The sequence below is a fragment of the Sparus aurata genome, chromosome 18 (genome assembly GCF_900880675.1).
Source record: "Sparus aurata chromosome 18, fSpaAur1.1, whole genome shotgun sequence".
Lineage (NCBI taxonomy): Eukaryota > Metazoa > Chordata > Actinopteri > Spariformes > Sparidae > Sparus > Sparus aurata.
In genome coordinates, this window is record NC_044204.1 from 21,234,867 (window position 1) to 21,252,203 (window position 17,337).

Below are 17,337 nucleotides of genomic sequence, written 5' to 3' on the forward strand. Positions count from 1 at the left end.
GCTGAGCAGGAAGTACACACAGTGTTTTTGTCTGTCTGCGATGGGCCCTTGTCAATCTATAGGAGTAGCTGCCCCACACCAAAACCTGGTTCAGGAGAAATAGCGAATTGATTAGTCAGTCCACAGAAAAAAGAAGTAAAATTAAAAACTGAAAACTAGCTTCAGTATTTTGATTACGCAAAATATCATAATATTATAGAATTATCATAATGCCTGTGAAGTTATTTTAAGTTTTTCTCTGTAACATTGCATGCATGACCAAATGAGCAACAATCAAATATCAATTATTTATTATCAATCAGAATCTTATTCATCTAGGACTGTGTGTAAGCAAACAACACACAAATATCTGATTTTGATTCACATGTTGCTTTACTCTGATTGGTGCACAGAAGCATGTGACCTCAGCTTTTTTTCCAGCCGAGTCCTACCCACTTAAAGACTGTGAGAAAAAACTAACATTGGCATGAAATTTTGTGATGAAATAATTATGTTGATATCCTTCAAATAGGAAGCTGGCAAAAAAAATGCTTTTAGAACCTTTAACTGTGAAGATTTCTGTGGTTTATACCATTTTTAATGAAATAGGATTGAGTTTTGGACTGTCAGTCAGACACGGTGGCTTATCGGGCCACTTCGGGCCAACTTCCAACTTCCAACTTGTGACAGACATTTTTGTGATTTTTTCCAAAAAGCTCCAATATGTAGGATTCGGTGGCATCTAGCAGTGTGATTGCAGATCTGCGGCCGTGGCTCTAAAACAGACGAAACATGTAAAGCCATTGTTTGGGTCACTGCAGTAGCACTGTGGTGCAACTTTGCGACTCCGTCGACGAGGACAGGCTCCCTCTGTAGATATAAAAAACTGATTCTAAGGTAAGAAAAACTCAACAGGTCTTATGTTCAGGTGATTATACACAAATCATGCACAGTATCACTCTGATTTCTGTTGCTCAATCCCCCTAAATCCAACACACTGGACCTGTAAAATGCAAAACATCAGGTCACAGATCATGTGATTGTATTACTTTTATCATTTATACATTAGAATGAAAGCCAGATGTCTGTGTTGTAGCTTGTATGAGCTACATTTATCTTTTTTTTTTTTTTTAAAGAGAAGTTCTTATAGTTACAGTGAAATAAATGCTGGACAGTAAAAAGTAAGGTCCCCCCCTTTGAAATCATGAAAACATTTACATGGTCTTTGTAATGTTTTCAATTGAGTATATGCCAAAAAGGATTAGCAAATTATCACACTGCTTTTTATGTTGCACATCGTCCCATCGTTTTTGAAATCAGGTTCATAGAATTTAAATACCTCTACATTATACTTGAGCGCAGAGACTTAGGGCCCCCACACACCGCCCAGACGTCCAACTGCCTTATCCGACCACTCTCCGACCACTCCGTTGCCTCTTGTCTGACCCGTTCGGCAGAAAAGTTGCATTGAACACATCGCTTCGACGTACTGCCTACTCCACAGTAGCGTGTACGTTCTGCGCTTGTGCGAGATGCAATAAGCGGGTGGCGCTTGTGTTGTGAGTTGTAAACGAGAGGCTTGTGCACGCAACTCTCTTTTACTTTCGATCAAATCGAAACTTAACTATTTCCGATAAAAACAGCTGCATACTAAACATGCAGCGAGGCATTACCAGACGAACAAGAATTAATTCGTCCTGAACGGACATAACAACTAGTCTCGTGCCAGTACTGCAAAACATGAAAACGGGGAATGACGGAACGGAGTACATAATAAAAACAAAGCGCACACAGTATTCCGCCCCTCCCACACACCGCGCTGATTCGCCAGCACAACGCCAATCAGAACGGCCAATCAGCTGGCACACAACCAATCAGAGGATCCAATGGCTCAGACGTCCGACGGCCCTCCTCCTCAGACTTCGCATGCTCAGTCGGATCCGACAACGTCCGCGCGGCCCCGAAAGCTTCCGACGCAGCTGAACACACCAAACATATTTGTTCCCGACCTCGTCCGAGCCTCTCCAAACGCTTCAGACGTCCAACGGTTGGGCCGGTGTGTTCCTACCTTTAGGCTACAACTGGATGTCCCCTTTAACCATTTCGAAACCTCATTCAAATACTGAAAACTTCAAACTGCTAAGTGGACTAGAAGAGCAACAATGGACCAGCATAACCCAAACACTCATATGAAGAAGCAGCGCTGAGGTTTTCCTTTGTGTGCCACCATTGTACCAAATCAGAGAAGCTCAACAGATAACTCTACAGTCCATGAACTTCATTGCCTGGTATAAAGACACTCATTCTGTGCTGGGATTACTCCGACTGAAATCATAAAAACTAAGCCACTGAGCTGATTCCCATTTCCCCCAGCAATCAGCTCGCTGGATCTACCCAGCCCCATGATCCTCTCTCAACAGCAGCGACCTTGACGGATTGGAGCGACTCGTCGGCATTGCGACACACACAGGCGGCGGCCTCGGCCAAAGGTTCTTCTCGAATTCTCAGTCTATCTGTCTACAATCATTGGTTAATAGAACTACAACAGCAGGTAGAAGCAGCAGGTTCCCGCATAGCTGACAGTGGGTGCCATTTTTCGGTGTGATTGCCCTCATGGGAGACGGTTCATCCCCGCTTCAATTTATAATGGCACGGCCCAGTAGGGGGCAGCTGCAGAGTGAAGTCCAGCAGCTTCCCTGAAAGCCTGTGACTCATTCATATTGGCAGAGCTGGCCAGATTACTTCAATTAGCTCCAACAAAAAATAAAAAGAGAAAAAAAAATCCCATGCTGAGGTTGTCACTGAAACAAGGGGCAAAATTGAGCTGACTGCTGCTTTGAAGGTTAGCTTCTGTAAAAGCGTTACCCCCCCCCCCCCCCCCCCCCCTTATTCTGTGCTCAAAACAAACAGAACAGACAAACATACGGAAAAATGTGTGATGCGATAGTTGGAGGTGGAGGAAGACAAAGAGCTCCATCCGAAAGAAAAGGAAATAATTCATTAATGGCAAACAAAGACAGAAAGCGGAGAACATCAAACAGATTACTGTCCCGCAGCCTTATATTATTATTGTTTGCAATTAAAGACGCAACCATTAACATGGCTCACACATGCGTAATGAACGTTCTAAGCTTTTCTTTAAAGCTGATGCGTATTCTCAACACACACAAAAAAGAAACGGATCTCAGTATATTGTCCCTTGATTGTTACGGGAGGAAATTTGCAGCACGAGAATTAAATTAGACACAGCAAATTAATACAAAAAAAAAAAACATTCTGCTTTAAACTATGACTCTGTGATCAAATTAGATTCATTAAAAAAACAAAAAAAAACAAGTGAAACTAACAGTCGTTGAGGGATATTGTGAGGCAGAGAGAAGCCAGTATCTAAATGAATGTTAACGAGCAGAATCCAATTCGGGGGGCTGATTGCCTTATAAGCAGGCGGCAGCGAGCAGAGGAGTGCAGGGTGGAGCGGGGCAGGCGAACTGAGGAGATGCATGGCATAATAGCCACTCATCTATTCATGGTAATTGTGTTTCCCCTACTACAAGGACTGGTGGACCTTTCATTTCCTCCTCAGGCAGTGGACGTGATGGAGGAACGGAGGGGTTTGGGGGGGCTGTTAGAAGAGGATTAAAAAGGATGCATCATCAGTGGTCTCTCCAAATGGCTGCTCACGCTCGGGCCTCTTGACCTCGGGCTCCCGGGCAGCTTCGTCACACACTGATTTTTCCGAGAACGAGCCGGCCTACAAAACTTAGCAACCAAACAACTCCAAACTGAGCCCCTTGAACAGGCAGGATTACTGCCTGCTCCTCACACTCAACTTAACACACTGATAACATTTAATGAGGTGACGCAAACTCAACTTGTATAAAAAAAAAAAGAAGAAAAAAAAAAAAAGAGATATTTCCGAAATGAGATGTAAATTCCAACACAGAAAACAAGCAGCAATTAACTAATCATAATAACGGTTAGAAACTCAATGATAACTCCAAATTAAAGGCCTCCTCCAGCAATTTAATACTGCACTCCCATAAAGTTAGGGGACTCTCATCTGGAGAATTCAAACTTAAAGCTGCTACAAGGAACTTTAGATGTTTGTTGATTCTGGCGGCCCCTGTGGACAAAAGCCATATGAGCCCCACCGCCTCGCAATGTAAAGATGTCGATATGAATCGTATGTGCAACTGTTTTAGAGGCCAGTGAAAGAGTGATGCAACTTAATTTCAATACTACTTTTGTTTCTGAACCCAGCTGTCAGCATGACGCGCAGCAATGAGGTCATGTATCTATTTATCAGGGACAGAACTGATTACCTGATTGCCATGTCTGTTGTTTTTTTTTGTATCCAATTGCCAATCATATGAATTAAAAAATGTTGTGTTTTTCAATAACAAATGGCTTGTTCAATGACTTGTCTTTTCAATGCATTAGATTTTAGACAAGGTAACGTGACAACCACCTGCTGCTCAAGTGACAAGACTGTGAGGGTTACTAGATTTCATTGCTGACTGTGTAACAAATCAGGTTTAGCGGAAAACAATGCCGTCGCTGAGGATCGTGACTGGGCTTAAGGCGAGCCTACCACATTTCCCATAATGCAACACAAGATCCTCCTTGCATGGTAAAAGAAAACACATCCTTATTTCTCCAAGCACCCGGTTATTGTTAACAGGTAGTCTCCAGGCCCAACTCAAGGTGACTGTAGTGATCTTATTACAATCAAAATCCAGAGCCACAGAAGACAAGATTAGCATCCGACCTGACCAATAAATTGACTTTGGCCCATCAATTTTTGCTCTGTGAACTGAATCTGCTCGGCACCTGTATGACTAAACCAAGGAAGCAACAACGGTCCAATATGTGCATTGTAGGCGTTCGGTTACATAATCTACAGGCGTCACCGCGTGTACGCTGCGAGTGTGAGGCTCACTTGTTCTAATATGGTGTTGATCCTGTCCACCTCGCAGTCGATCACGTAGCGCTTCTCCTGCCTCCTGTCCATCTCCTCGATGATGCGCTTGAACTCGGCTGCGTCTGTCGTGCTGCTAACAGAGCGAGCGGTCACCTGCCAGTTGTTCGCCACTGCCGCCTCCATGATGGCCTGCAGTATGGAGAAACCTGGACAAAGGGGGCGAGAGGAGGGAGAGAGAGAGTGACCCGGAGGATTAGACACAAAAGAGACTGGCACACAGTAACAGTTACACAAGAGCCGAGTGGCTGCTAATTTATTCTAGACAGGTTTCTTTGCTTGAATCCAAAGGTTAAAGGCCATCTCATTACAATCTAAAGTAGCGTTCCAAAGTCTCCAGGCCCACTGAAATATTGCCTAGACTCTAGAGTTTGTGTGCCAGCATATAAGTGTGTGTGAATTTACATTTGCATATTGAGAAGGCAATATCATAATGAAGCGAAAGCCCCAGAATCGTATCTCCATATTATTAAAAGATCAGCGAGCGATGTTATTGCGCTTGGCATCAATTAAATTATGGCATTTAGCTCAGCCACATGTTAACTTTGACAGTGGCGACGGAACGCGTCGCGGGCCCCGTGTCTCCTCGGAGGATTGCGCCAAGTCATTTAAAAGATAAAGACAATGGAAGTTTCATCCCGGCCAGTGGTAAAAAGAGATCATTATGCTCGCAGAAGAATGGAGAATGAGCCCCTCTAATGATTAATTCACACGTGAAATATTTTCATTTAACAGAGCGCTCAGAAACACTACGGTCAAATCACATACCACAAAATGAATAATGTAGTCCTATTTCTGGAGGGATTGATTGCACATAGAAATGGCTTAGCTCTTCTCCCATGTACAACGGGCGCGGAATGAACATGAAGGTTACTAATGAAAATCAAGCACACTGCTGGTGTTTCATTAAGCCACGGACAATGCGACGGCAAAGTGTGTGTACAATAAGCCTCTTTTCCCATATCTCAATTCATTTGTCATCGTAGGTCGTGTGGTTAACTGATACAGAAAAAAAAGGGGGAAAGAAAAAGAACTTGCAGCGGCAGCAAATTCCGGCATGTACACATTGCATACGACGATTAACATCACGCATTTGATTGGGCGCTAGGTAAATTCTCTCACATGGTCTGAACAGAGCAAACGTTTGTCATGTGTGTTTTGTTTTTTTAAGACATTTCTCTGTACAACCTTATCTCCGTGAACCGGCTGCAGACGGACAACAAAGCCGGCACAGAGACCAAAGAAACACAACGACAGCTATAACAAGATAACCACTTTGCGACTCTCTTCATTTCTCTGCTTTTGCATCCCCCCTCCCTTCTTTTCTATTCCATCTGAATGGTCAAGCAGCCCCTTTTTTTTCTTCACTCGTGAATGCTCCTGAGACCACTGCGCCGTCTACGCCTGCACTCTGGCAGATGATCTTTTGCCGAGCGACGCAGCGAGCGGCCGAGTCCTACGCACGCTGTGTGTCATCTGTCCAGAGGAGCAACGGCTTACTGCCTGGAGACATCAGGCTGCCAGACCTCAAGGTTATCGGGCATCAGGGTTATCAGGTCACAATCTCTGAGGAGTCGGGCCCTTTGGTTTATGAATGCACGTTGTAGCAACAACACTGAGTGCAGATGATATGTCGAGGGCATGTCGAGGAACACATGTAGGTCTGCCTCTGGGTTGCCGAGGCGAGTTTAAAGTGGCAGCTGAAGTGAAAAAAACACGAAACAATCACAATGTGATGGTTAAGCAGTCTGAAGGAATGTTTTCTACCTGGACAAAAGCCATAATTCCACTAACTTCTGAAGCTTTTCTGAGGTATCATCACTCTGACATGCGCAAAGCCGCAGCCGTGTCTCTCGTGTACTATACCTCCTCACATCTCCCCCTACCTAAAGCAAGAAGTTACAGAATGAGGGTTTGAATAGCACGGATGCATTATTCATCCTCCCCGGGCATATGCTCAGAACCTCACCAACCACCAGCCAGCTGGATAGCATGGCAGTCTTCCCAGCAATAAAAGCTTCTCACATTAAGAGATGTCATGCAGATTAACTGGGTCAAAGTGGTCTCGGTTGGTTTTGGAAACTGTTGAAAATGCAGCCGGTGAACGTAAAGATGCCAATGAGCCATTTAACACACAGTAATTACATTGTGTTTACGACAAACAGCGTCCTGAGAAAATATAGATTTTTTGATACATATCGATTATGAATAGTTGAAATGGTTTGAATATTCATTTTCTGCAGTATCGCTACAGTACCAGTACCAGCTGCCCTTTCTGGCTCTCCCTTCTCTCTGACATCAAATTTGACAAACACAAATCATTTTTAAAGGCTTGATCCGAAGATCCTATGTTTTTAAAGAAAATATGATATTTAATGTTTACCACAGTCTTTCTGCTGTTCTCTGCTACCATCTAAGAAAAGTCATACCTCCTTTCTTATTGTCAGCTGCCTTAACAACAAAATAACACAAAGTAATGACTTCATATTGATTGTGGAGCTCCTGTCTGTTGCAACTCAACAACTGCCCCAACAAAATCCAACCTGCATTGACTCTCTCTCTCTATATATATATATATCACACTGGCACACATTCCTGCTTAAAAGACACAATAACAAGACTTAGACGGTTGTAAAAGGTAAAAGATATTACAAATGCAAATGCATAAAGGGAAGTGCTCTTGGGATTTGGGCTTCATATGTGTAAGTATCTGTGCATTTCCATTTCTGAGGTCTGAGGTGCAAGAAAAAGACATGAATTGTGTTACTCTTCTGTGAGAGAAGGAAACAATGTCCTGTCAATCAGATTAGAATCACACCGGGCTTTTATTTTGAAATTGCTGATTTGCGCGGCGCTCATCTCCTGCTGCCTCCGGCAGACCCTGAACTATGTTGGAACAATTGGATTCATTTAAGATTCACAGAAGATTCCATGCCTGCCTAGTTTTACATTTGTATGGAAATTAAGAGAGATCGAATCTGGTGGTGGTAAATAGTTTGTCCAGAAATGGATTACTTCTTGCTTCTGTTTTTATTCTTTTCTTCAGTCAGCAGAAAAGTTTAAGTTTAAGTGATTTAGACTTCAAAATCGGAAATGACAAAATCCTTTGAGCGCAACTTAATCTGACAGCAGCAATAAGACCGGCTCCTTTCTCATCTCTACCAGCAGGTAAAAAAATAATACATTGTTCTGTTATCCCATGCTTGTCTGCACAGATTTACATCTGCCAGTCACCTTCCCCCTTTACTGGACCGGAGTACATTCCAGCTCCAGCAAATCAATGGATTCAACCTCCTGAACAGCAGAGGGGAACCTCATAAACGCCTCTGCTCGCGATATTTATTTCAAACATGCAGAAAAGCCATAAATCCCATTCACCTCTCTGCCTTCAGGAGCCCCCCACAGCTGTGTTGCATCTAAAAACGTAATACAGTCAACTACATAAATTATTGACGACAACAACAAGATTTCCTTATCACCACCTATAAATCCCCGCTGCACAGATGCAGCGGCAGCGGCGGCGGCAGCGGCGGCGGCGGCGGCTCCTGCTCATCATGCTCCTCACAGCTAATCATTGAGACACGGAGCGTTTTTAAACATGCTGTAGCGCTCGCTGCTGCCAGCCACATTACGCACCGCAAACATAAAAAACATGCATACAGTGTGGAATGATGTACAATGTGGATATTTGTACACATCTGGTGAATATATGTCAACTCAAGATACACGGCGTTTGGTATTTATGTGTAAAAAAAAAAAAGAACCAGAAATTGTCTGAATGGTAGCTGACATATATTCTTGTTGCTGCATGTATTTTTGTACATACAACTTTTCTACACACTAAAAGGTGCACCACTTAAACATCACATTTCTTGGTATTTCAGGTTGTTATTTAAATTTTCATGCTAATCATTATCATTCATAGCACACTAGGCTTTCAGCTTGAAGAGTATTCCCCTCTGCGATTCCTTCCACATATCCGAATCATTTAAAGTTAATTTAGGTAATAGGGTGGCATACGGTGCAGGCACTTATAGTACATGGCTAAAACAGGCAGGCGGTTAATTGTGTGTAAGTTATAAATGGTGCTGTACCCGGCTTATAATTGCATGATTTGCGGCTGCTTGTTTTTCCCTACATTGGACACAGGAAACAGATGTGGGTTGCATAATGTTTATGAAAATAACAACAGAATACATTAATTTTGTTAGTAAGAGGGGAGTGAAGTTTTTCAAAGATGGATCTTACATATAACTGGCCTACAACAACCAGAATGCACTGCGCCAGACCAGACCAATAGACACTCAAGCCGATGGGTGACATACTGCAAGTGGGTGCTCCCTTTGTGACAGGAAACAGTCGGATGGATCTACATCTAAATAGTTAACAAAAATATGCTGTAACGTCGTAGGTTAAAGATAGACGGATCGATGAGCAGGATTGTGGTTCATATTTGATCTGCACTGCCTTGGTTTTATAGTTTGACCAGATTTTTTTCAGCCTCCCCCATTTTGGTGGCTACTTCCCGTTCATGATTTGTCCGTATCGCATCTAAAAAGTGTGCCAAAATACGTTTCTGAAGGCACTTTAGGGGGAGCAGGAACTGAATCTTGGTTTGTTGAACCCCTGGAGTGACACAAGAGATTCTTGAGTCTCGAGATCTGACTGTACTCTTCAGGCCCGTGTATGCATGCATAGAACATCCAGAATAACAATCTGTATTTGATACCACAGTGCCAAAGAAAGATGTCGACTGTGGCAAAATGGAAAGACCAAAATCATAGTGATACAAGCTAGTTGAAATTTGGCAGAGTTCCTGTTTATTTATCAATAAATCACATAGTTTATTCTGAGTATCTAGATTTTCCCGAGAAAAGAAGTATCAGTGCCCTGTAAACAGTTCTGTGAGAAATTGATGATGTCATGTGGTACAGTCACCACCAGCTTCATAGACTAAAAAAAAAGGTGTATGAGAGCAATATTGCAGCGTATGGTCTATATTCGATTGGCCAACATTGCCAGGAACCAGGTCAAAGCTGCACCAAAACAGAGAACGTGTTTGAATTTGTCGGGGCCAGAACATGCTTGGAACCCACGGAGGTCAGTTTCTTTTATACCTGTGCAGACTAACACGTTTATGTCTATTTTTATTCCCTTTAAAGCCTTGTGACCTGTGGTTACCCAGAACGCCTCCTCGACTGAGGGAGGCAGTACTCTGTGACTGTGTTCCAGAGAAGATATCTCTCAGAGCCGAGAGGGGAGCAGGAGTGCCATTGTTCGCCGGGGTAACATTGAGGGCAGGGCCGTCGGGAGTTTGTTTCTGGCTCTTGATGCGTTTTTTTTTGTTTTTTTTTCTTTTTTAATGGTGTGTTCGAGGCTAAAACAGGGGTTTTAAGCGTCTCTTTAATCTAAAACACACACTTGAAACAACTCTGCAGTTTGTGGAGCGGTGTATAAAACGGCTGCGATGGTTGAAAACTCAATTATTTCTGCATTTTCCTTTAAGTCTATATCAGAACATTGCAGAGTGTGCTATCAAATCCCGACGGAGCCTAATGACGCCCCGTGTGCTTATAAATCAGAGCTGTTGCGAATGAGATGCTGCGGCGGTGTAGCGTGCAGCGGGCTGAGTGAAAGCTGCAGTCCTCTTCTTCGTCTGTGAACCGGATCTTAACAGGATGAGTTTTGAAGCGTCACCCGTGGCGGCTCAGCAGTAATTGAATTGAGTTGCATCTAATCTCATTGCCCAGCTCCTTTGGTTCCCTGCCTCTCATTAGGGTACGGTGTAGAGTGTCACAGGCCTCCGTCTCTTGCTCTCTCTCTCTCTCTCTCTCTCACACACAGCCCTCTCTCATATCTCACAGCTGATCCGGGCTAACTGGGCAAATCAGGGGAACCATATTGAAAAATTCTCTAAGCGTACACCTCAGCATTAACCGCGACCGACTGTCGGCTTTAGAGCCACAACCATACCCACTCGCTTATATCATTACACTGTGTCATTGTTGGTATTACACTAATCCGTGTCAATACGAAATCTAATCTACTAATCTAATTAAATAATGAAAAACTACAGTATACGATAAATAAAAGGGAAGCGAGTCTTCTGGCAAACAGGAAGGACTGAGAAATGAATAGCACTGAAGAATTAAAAACGCGGACGCTCTCCCCTCTAACTTGCCAATCATCTGGTAAATGAGTGTCTGTGGTGGGCCGAAACGCCCCGCGCAGCAGCGTTCGGGGTCTCAGAGGGCGTCGGGAACAACTGGATTGAAACCACAAAAGATAATGGTTTTCACTCATAATTGTGGGGGTGGGCTTGACACTGAGTTTTAGGATGAGACATGTGCAGAGAAATGTCAACTTTAGAGATGCCACAGCCATTTCCTAACAGCTGTACAACATTCCCATGAAGGGGCAGTTCACCAAAACTCCCTTTGCTTAGATTTACTTAGTCATGCAGGTAGGGTGTCTGTTTAGGCTTATACCAACATTTCAGCTCCATTAACCTTCATTTGCGCAAAGGAAAATTCTAAACATGGCCAAATTATATCAAAACTTCCATCATGGCTGGATACCACTGACGGAAGGTGTGAAAATATGGGTATAAATAAGTGGCCGTTTGTTTTTTATGCTCTTGTTCACTTGGCAGGGCTTCTCTTTTCTAAATTAGACGTCCACATTTAAAACAGACCTCCATTCATTTATATTTAATGTATACGACCTAGACAGTCACATCCTGCAGCCCTGATTTGGGGTTAATTAAACCCTTAAACACTGCAGTAAAATACTGTAGTGCATAATTAAAGGTCAGTTACAAGTTTTGAGATTTCATGTTTAATGCTTGTTTGTACTGATATTACAAGTAACACAACTGTAGTTAAGATGAGAACTGTAAAAGCACATATTTGTATCCAGTCATGAGATATCACTGATGTTAATAGCACACTTTTATGTACATTTTGAACAGTATATCATCGGTGGACTACTAAAGCTTTGAACAGTAATGTTTATAAAACTTGCTATTTTCATTCCACTTGTGCCAAAATACAGTTTGCATATTTTCACCAGTTGTTTTGCACACGTTTAAAAAAAATAAAATAAAATAACATAGCACAAGTTAAGATTTAGAGAAGCCTGCAGGCCAAACAAACATTTCACTGTGTTTTGGCGTGTTTATGGTCTGTAGCATGGAGGTTGGTGGTGGTCCGGTCTTAGAGTTCACATTATCCCTGGACTTCACTCGCCATTAAATATACATGTCAAAATGAAGGTGGATGGCCATGTTATTGTAAAATGTGCTTTGTGTTTTAATGGATAATACTTTTGATTGATGCCTATTTTAGCTCCACCAGTCTGTCCTGAGCCCTCGACAGATCATGATGTGAAGCAAAAAAAATGTTCAGATACAATTTTTGTGTCCTTAATGTTGGTCGTGTCCGTGGAATAAACAGTTTTTCCGCTCGCCTCATCACTGGATGTCCCATCAAGGGGAGTTCTTAGCCTCCAGAAGTGGATGTAGAAAAAGGGAAAGCGTGAGTCAGAACCCTTTATATCCTGCAGAGAAATGGCGAGGAAGGTTTTTAACGTCTTGCCACCAACACAAACTAGATTAAACTTGTACTTAATACTGTAAATCCTGGGAGACCAAGTGTCCTTGGAACTGAATGTCACACAACAGAAGGAAGGTCATGCAATAACAGCTGAGAGCTTCCTCCACTCCCCCCAGTGCCGTGAGCATGCTAGAAAATGCCTACTTAAAATTCTCCAGCTGTCAAAACTCTCACTCTTCATTAACTGCATATCTATGTACGCACTAATTTATAAATATTCCCAGAGATGCTTTGTCTCTATTGTCTTTGGTGGGAGCCAGAATAAATACTTAGAGTATTTAGGGCCTGGTGAGCATTTGCCTTTGGGCTAAGTATGCTCCCAGGGCCCTGAGCATCCCTCCAGTGTTTGTGCAGTGAAGATCAAAGTATAGGGCTCGGAGAAAGTAGGCTTTTCCTCTCATTAGTCATCCAATATCGGCCCATAATATATATCTATATTAGGCTGCAGTTTGTTGCGATTATATGACCTGCGCTCTCAACTTCTCCAGCAAACTATATACAGAAGCAACAAACAGGTGGAGTGCAATCAGTGTCGCATGGTTGACAAGAGATTCCAGGCAGCTGTAAAGAAAATGTAATTGAGATGACTTTCAGGAAAGTGTTTAACTCCAAACAATTAAACCAGGAAGAAACTAAAAAAAGGCACATTGCAGTGCATACCTCCGCAAAGGCCCAGCAGTTCCCCTTTAATTTAACAGGAATAATCCAATATCATGAGATACTGGGACCCGCTTGATTCAAACTTTTATTTCAATCTGTACCAAAAAAATCTCACTCACAGATACTGGCCACCTCAAACTGCCGGCATTTTGTCATTGAGATTCATGTGTTTTCCCTGAAAAATACATTTACCAACCGACCACTGGACGGTCTGACCAACGGACCAATCAGCCGACCGACTGACCAACCACCTGTAGCTATAGCGGCTGTAGCTTTCGGAGCGGCTGCAGTCCAGTAGATTCAGCAGGTCGTCCAGTAATCGCAAGGCCGCTGGTTCAAATCTTCAGCTCCACCCAGCTGCATGTCGAAGTATCCTTGAGCGCCAAATTGCTTCTAATGAGCAGTTGGCACCTTTGCATGACAGCCTCTGCCATCAGTGTATGAACGCGTGTGTGAATGGGTGAATGTGATATGAAAGGGTTTTGAGCGGTAAACAGGCTGGAAAAAACGTCCATTTACTGACTGACCAACTGAACATCATCTGCACACGGGGGGGGGAACATAACCTCCCTGGCACAGGTAAATACAGAATCAAAAACAGGCCTATCTTTGTTATGTAATTCAAAGAGGGGGGGAAACTGTCATAGCTGATGTGCAATCAGTCAGAGCTACAGCACGCTATGAGCTCCTCCACATTTCCCTGCCCACGGGAGGAGGAAGCTTTTGACGTTTAACTCAGCGGCAAAGACGTGGCGTTCCCCGTGAAGCGAATGCCAAACTAGCCCAACAGTTTGCAGCCAGGGCTTTGATGTGGTGTTTACAGTAGGCCTATAACCAAAACAGCCTCGCCGCCAAGTGTTGTCCTAATCAAAAAGACAGCGCATGTCAAATCAAACAGAAGCAGCATGCCGTCCGTATCTTTAGAAGTGCACACATGCAGGAGGGAGGAGAGGCACGCATTGCCACTGTGGAAATCCACCCACAGACTTTTCAGAGCTTCTCCAGCTCGCCCCTGTCTGTCTTTGTTCCCCGGTCTCCCTCTCTCAATCGCACTGCGCACTGTGACATATCGGCACATATACGAGCGTGGACAAACACAGAGTCATGTGTGCGCATGTGGATTGATCGAGCACTGCCCAGCACTCTGCAGGCGGCTTTGGCTGATCGGCTGAAGCTGGAGGGAGAAATGACAAAAAAAAGAAAAGAAAAGAGGAACTCGCCTCTCATGAAACAAAAAAAAAACCCAAAAAGGCCAAATATTATTTCGCCCTTGTGTTTACTCTTGAGGATGACATATATATTTTATTTGTTGTTTCTACAAAACAAATTGGCCCTGTGACATGGTGTAACATCAAAGCAATCAACCTCTACTCTGGCTGCTTGAAGCAAAGGCCAGGACATTTTGTTATAATGAAAAAAAAAGGAAAAAAGCTCCCAGCAGTAATTTCATGGCTGCTGAAGCTACCAGTGGGTAGGTGGTAAAATGGCTTTATTCCAGGTTCAGTTAAAAGAGGACACCGAGAGAGCGTAGAGGTTTATTGTGTGCTTATTGTGACAGACGATGGCACTCGTATCACTTTTTTTATTTTTTTGTCGGGCACAGGTGCTTGACTGTAGTTTTTCAAGGGGCCACTGAATTACAGAGGTTGCAGCTGCAGGTTGCACTATCTGTATATTGGGATGTCACTTTGGCAGTGATACCAGTTTATGTGTGCAAAATAAAAAAGAGAGCAGAAACGCCGGTGATGCATAGCTTCATCCATATTTCTTTAATATTATTTTTCTTGTGCATTTTATGGCTCCTCTGATGTGCCCTTTCTTGTCACCGTGTCCAAGCTGATTTATTCTCCTGATGCATGCATAATTTAGTTGTTATGAAGCCAGCGTGAAGGAGAGGGGCCACTAAAGCACAAGAGGCATATGTGTGTGTGTATTAAGTCTCAGCTGGGTGCAGCTGATGTGCCGTTATATCGGCTGTGATGAGACCACAAAGCCGAGGAAAGAGGCTGCGGTTGATGTAGACATGGGTTGCAGAGGGGAGCTGGCATTCACACTTATTATCTCACATTGCGAGCGGAGTATAAATCAACAATTGTGGGTGACGATATTGCACTTGACGAGACATTATTCGCGTGAAATGTTATCAGGATAGCATAAAAATTACTTGCATAACAAATTAAGGGAGAAAAAGCAGCTTTTTTTTAGTAGCGCGCAGAAAGAAAAAAACGCTGCTTTGGTTCATCTGCAGACTAATGGTGGTTAAAAGATGAAATGCCAACTACGGAGACGCTGTCAGCACACCTTCTCAACTGGTAATGCAGAAGGGAAAAGAAAAAAAAAAAAAAAAGGGATAGCCATTATATGCTTGTCTGCATGTTTTTAATCACAGGAGTTTGGACTATCCCGAGTGCATTCGGTCATGTATCACGCCACTTGATTTGTTATGATGTTTACAACAGTAAGAGCAATGCCAAGCAACTACAATCAAAACAAAAGGACAAACCTGATTTGGTTTGCCATCAAAGGCATCCAGGAGAGCGGCGGGAGGCATTAATTATTTGACTCTTTTAGGGGGAACAAAGGCAACTGTCTCTGGATAGCCAATTAGAGGGATTGCCGAGGAAGAGGGAGCAAGGTTCACTTTTTGCTACAGTGTGTCTGACTCTGCCTGATTGGCCCCCCCAGCCCCACCGCCTCATATCTGTCTTTCTATCTTTTATATCTACAGTAGCTTGGCAGGAACTAGAAGAAATGAGGCTAACTATGTGCGGTCATCCAATCCTCCCATTCGCAAGCCTCTTGGCCCTGCTGGCACATCAGCCTGCCAATTGTGCCAGACCGGAGTTATCTTGTCTGCCTGTTTAACAGCTGATCAACAGCGTCCGCGGAGACTTATGAGTGTTTAATATGAAGCCAAGTGGTCTTTGATTGATGCGACCAGAATGCTATCAGTCTGATAGATTATGTGTCTTCTACGTTTTTTGCATGCTTTCAAATAACATTAGCAGCAATTATGGAGGTTATTACATGTTTTGAATTTTCATCCGCTTGCATTTCATTTAAGAAATAATCCAAATCTAGTACAAATAATACATATGACCCACATCATTCAGGGACTGTCATGTGGCCTTTCACTGTTTATTTAAGAAAACACGTGTCTGCGAGTACCTACGCTCTTTAGCATGAAAATGACATCCCTGTCTGGACACACAAAAGAAGCATATCATCAAGGCCAATATTAAAACGTTGAATTAACACACGAAGTAGGGCAATTTGGCCCTTCAGTTTGAAAATTAAATAAAATAAAAGATCGAACATTAAGGTGTGTTATTTTTCACACCTGAGAAATAACAGAGAGAATTCAAAAAGAGTTCATCTTTGAGACGATGCGCCCTCCTGGTGTTTTATTTTGGTCCGTCATAAAGGCAGCAAACACAAGAATCTTCAAGACAAAATGGACTAAGCTTAGTTTCAGTAATTCATTCTGGCCATGTCAGCCAACGTGCTAACGTTTCTGCCAGTACAGGATACATGGATCGTGCTATAGCCAAACATTAGCATTAGTTCGACTCCTCCATCCAGAGGGAGCCACCAACCAAAACTACACGCAGAGAGGGAAATATACATCTCAACTCTAAACACGAGGACAACTGCTGGACTGAAAGATGATTTAAGCTTCAGATGGTTTCTCTGAACAAGTTTCAGGAGATTTACCATTTCATCTATTTTCAGCCATCGTCGTATTGTAAAGAAAAGATGTGTAAAAGTCCTCAGGATGCGTTTTCATGTCGGTTAACATGGACATTAGTCTACCACTGGGGTGTTCAGCGGTCAGAAATGTAACATGCTAAACATACTGGGTTAGGACTGCAATGAGTGATTCACAGTAGTTGCATATTAGCATTTCAGAATAATAATAAAGTCTACTGTTTTCCAATTATGTGAGCATGTAAAAAAGCTCAAATCCGGTCTACTGTTTGAGACATTTGCTACACTGTGACTCACATACTACTTATACTAGCCACGTCATACAGCATGTCAGCAGTGTGTGTGTGTGTGTGCGTGTGTGTGTGTCCTCTGTCAGTGTCACACTGGTTCCACTCAGTC

General features: G+C 43.1%; 1 protein-coding gene across 6 annotated transcripts in view; it reads right to left on the reverse strand.

Moving 5' to 3' along the window:
* Positions 1–17,337, reverse strand: part of LOC115568826 (glutamate receptor 3) — an 89,116-nt gene that overhangs the window by 38,028 nt on the left and 33,751 nt on the right. For all 6 annotated transcript variants that reach the window (XR_003981443.1, XM_030396474.1, XM_030396473.1 and 3 more), the window contains exon 4: positions 4,919–5,106. Coding sequence is in view for 5 of the 6 variants with exons in the window: in XM_030396474.1 (XP_030252334.1) it covers positions 4,919–5,106 (188 nt within the window). In the remaining variant the exon portion in view is untranslated. The remainder of the gene's footprint in view (positions 1–4,918; positions 5,107–17,337) is intronic.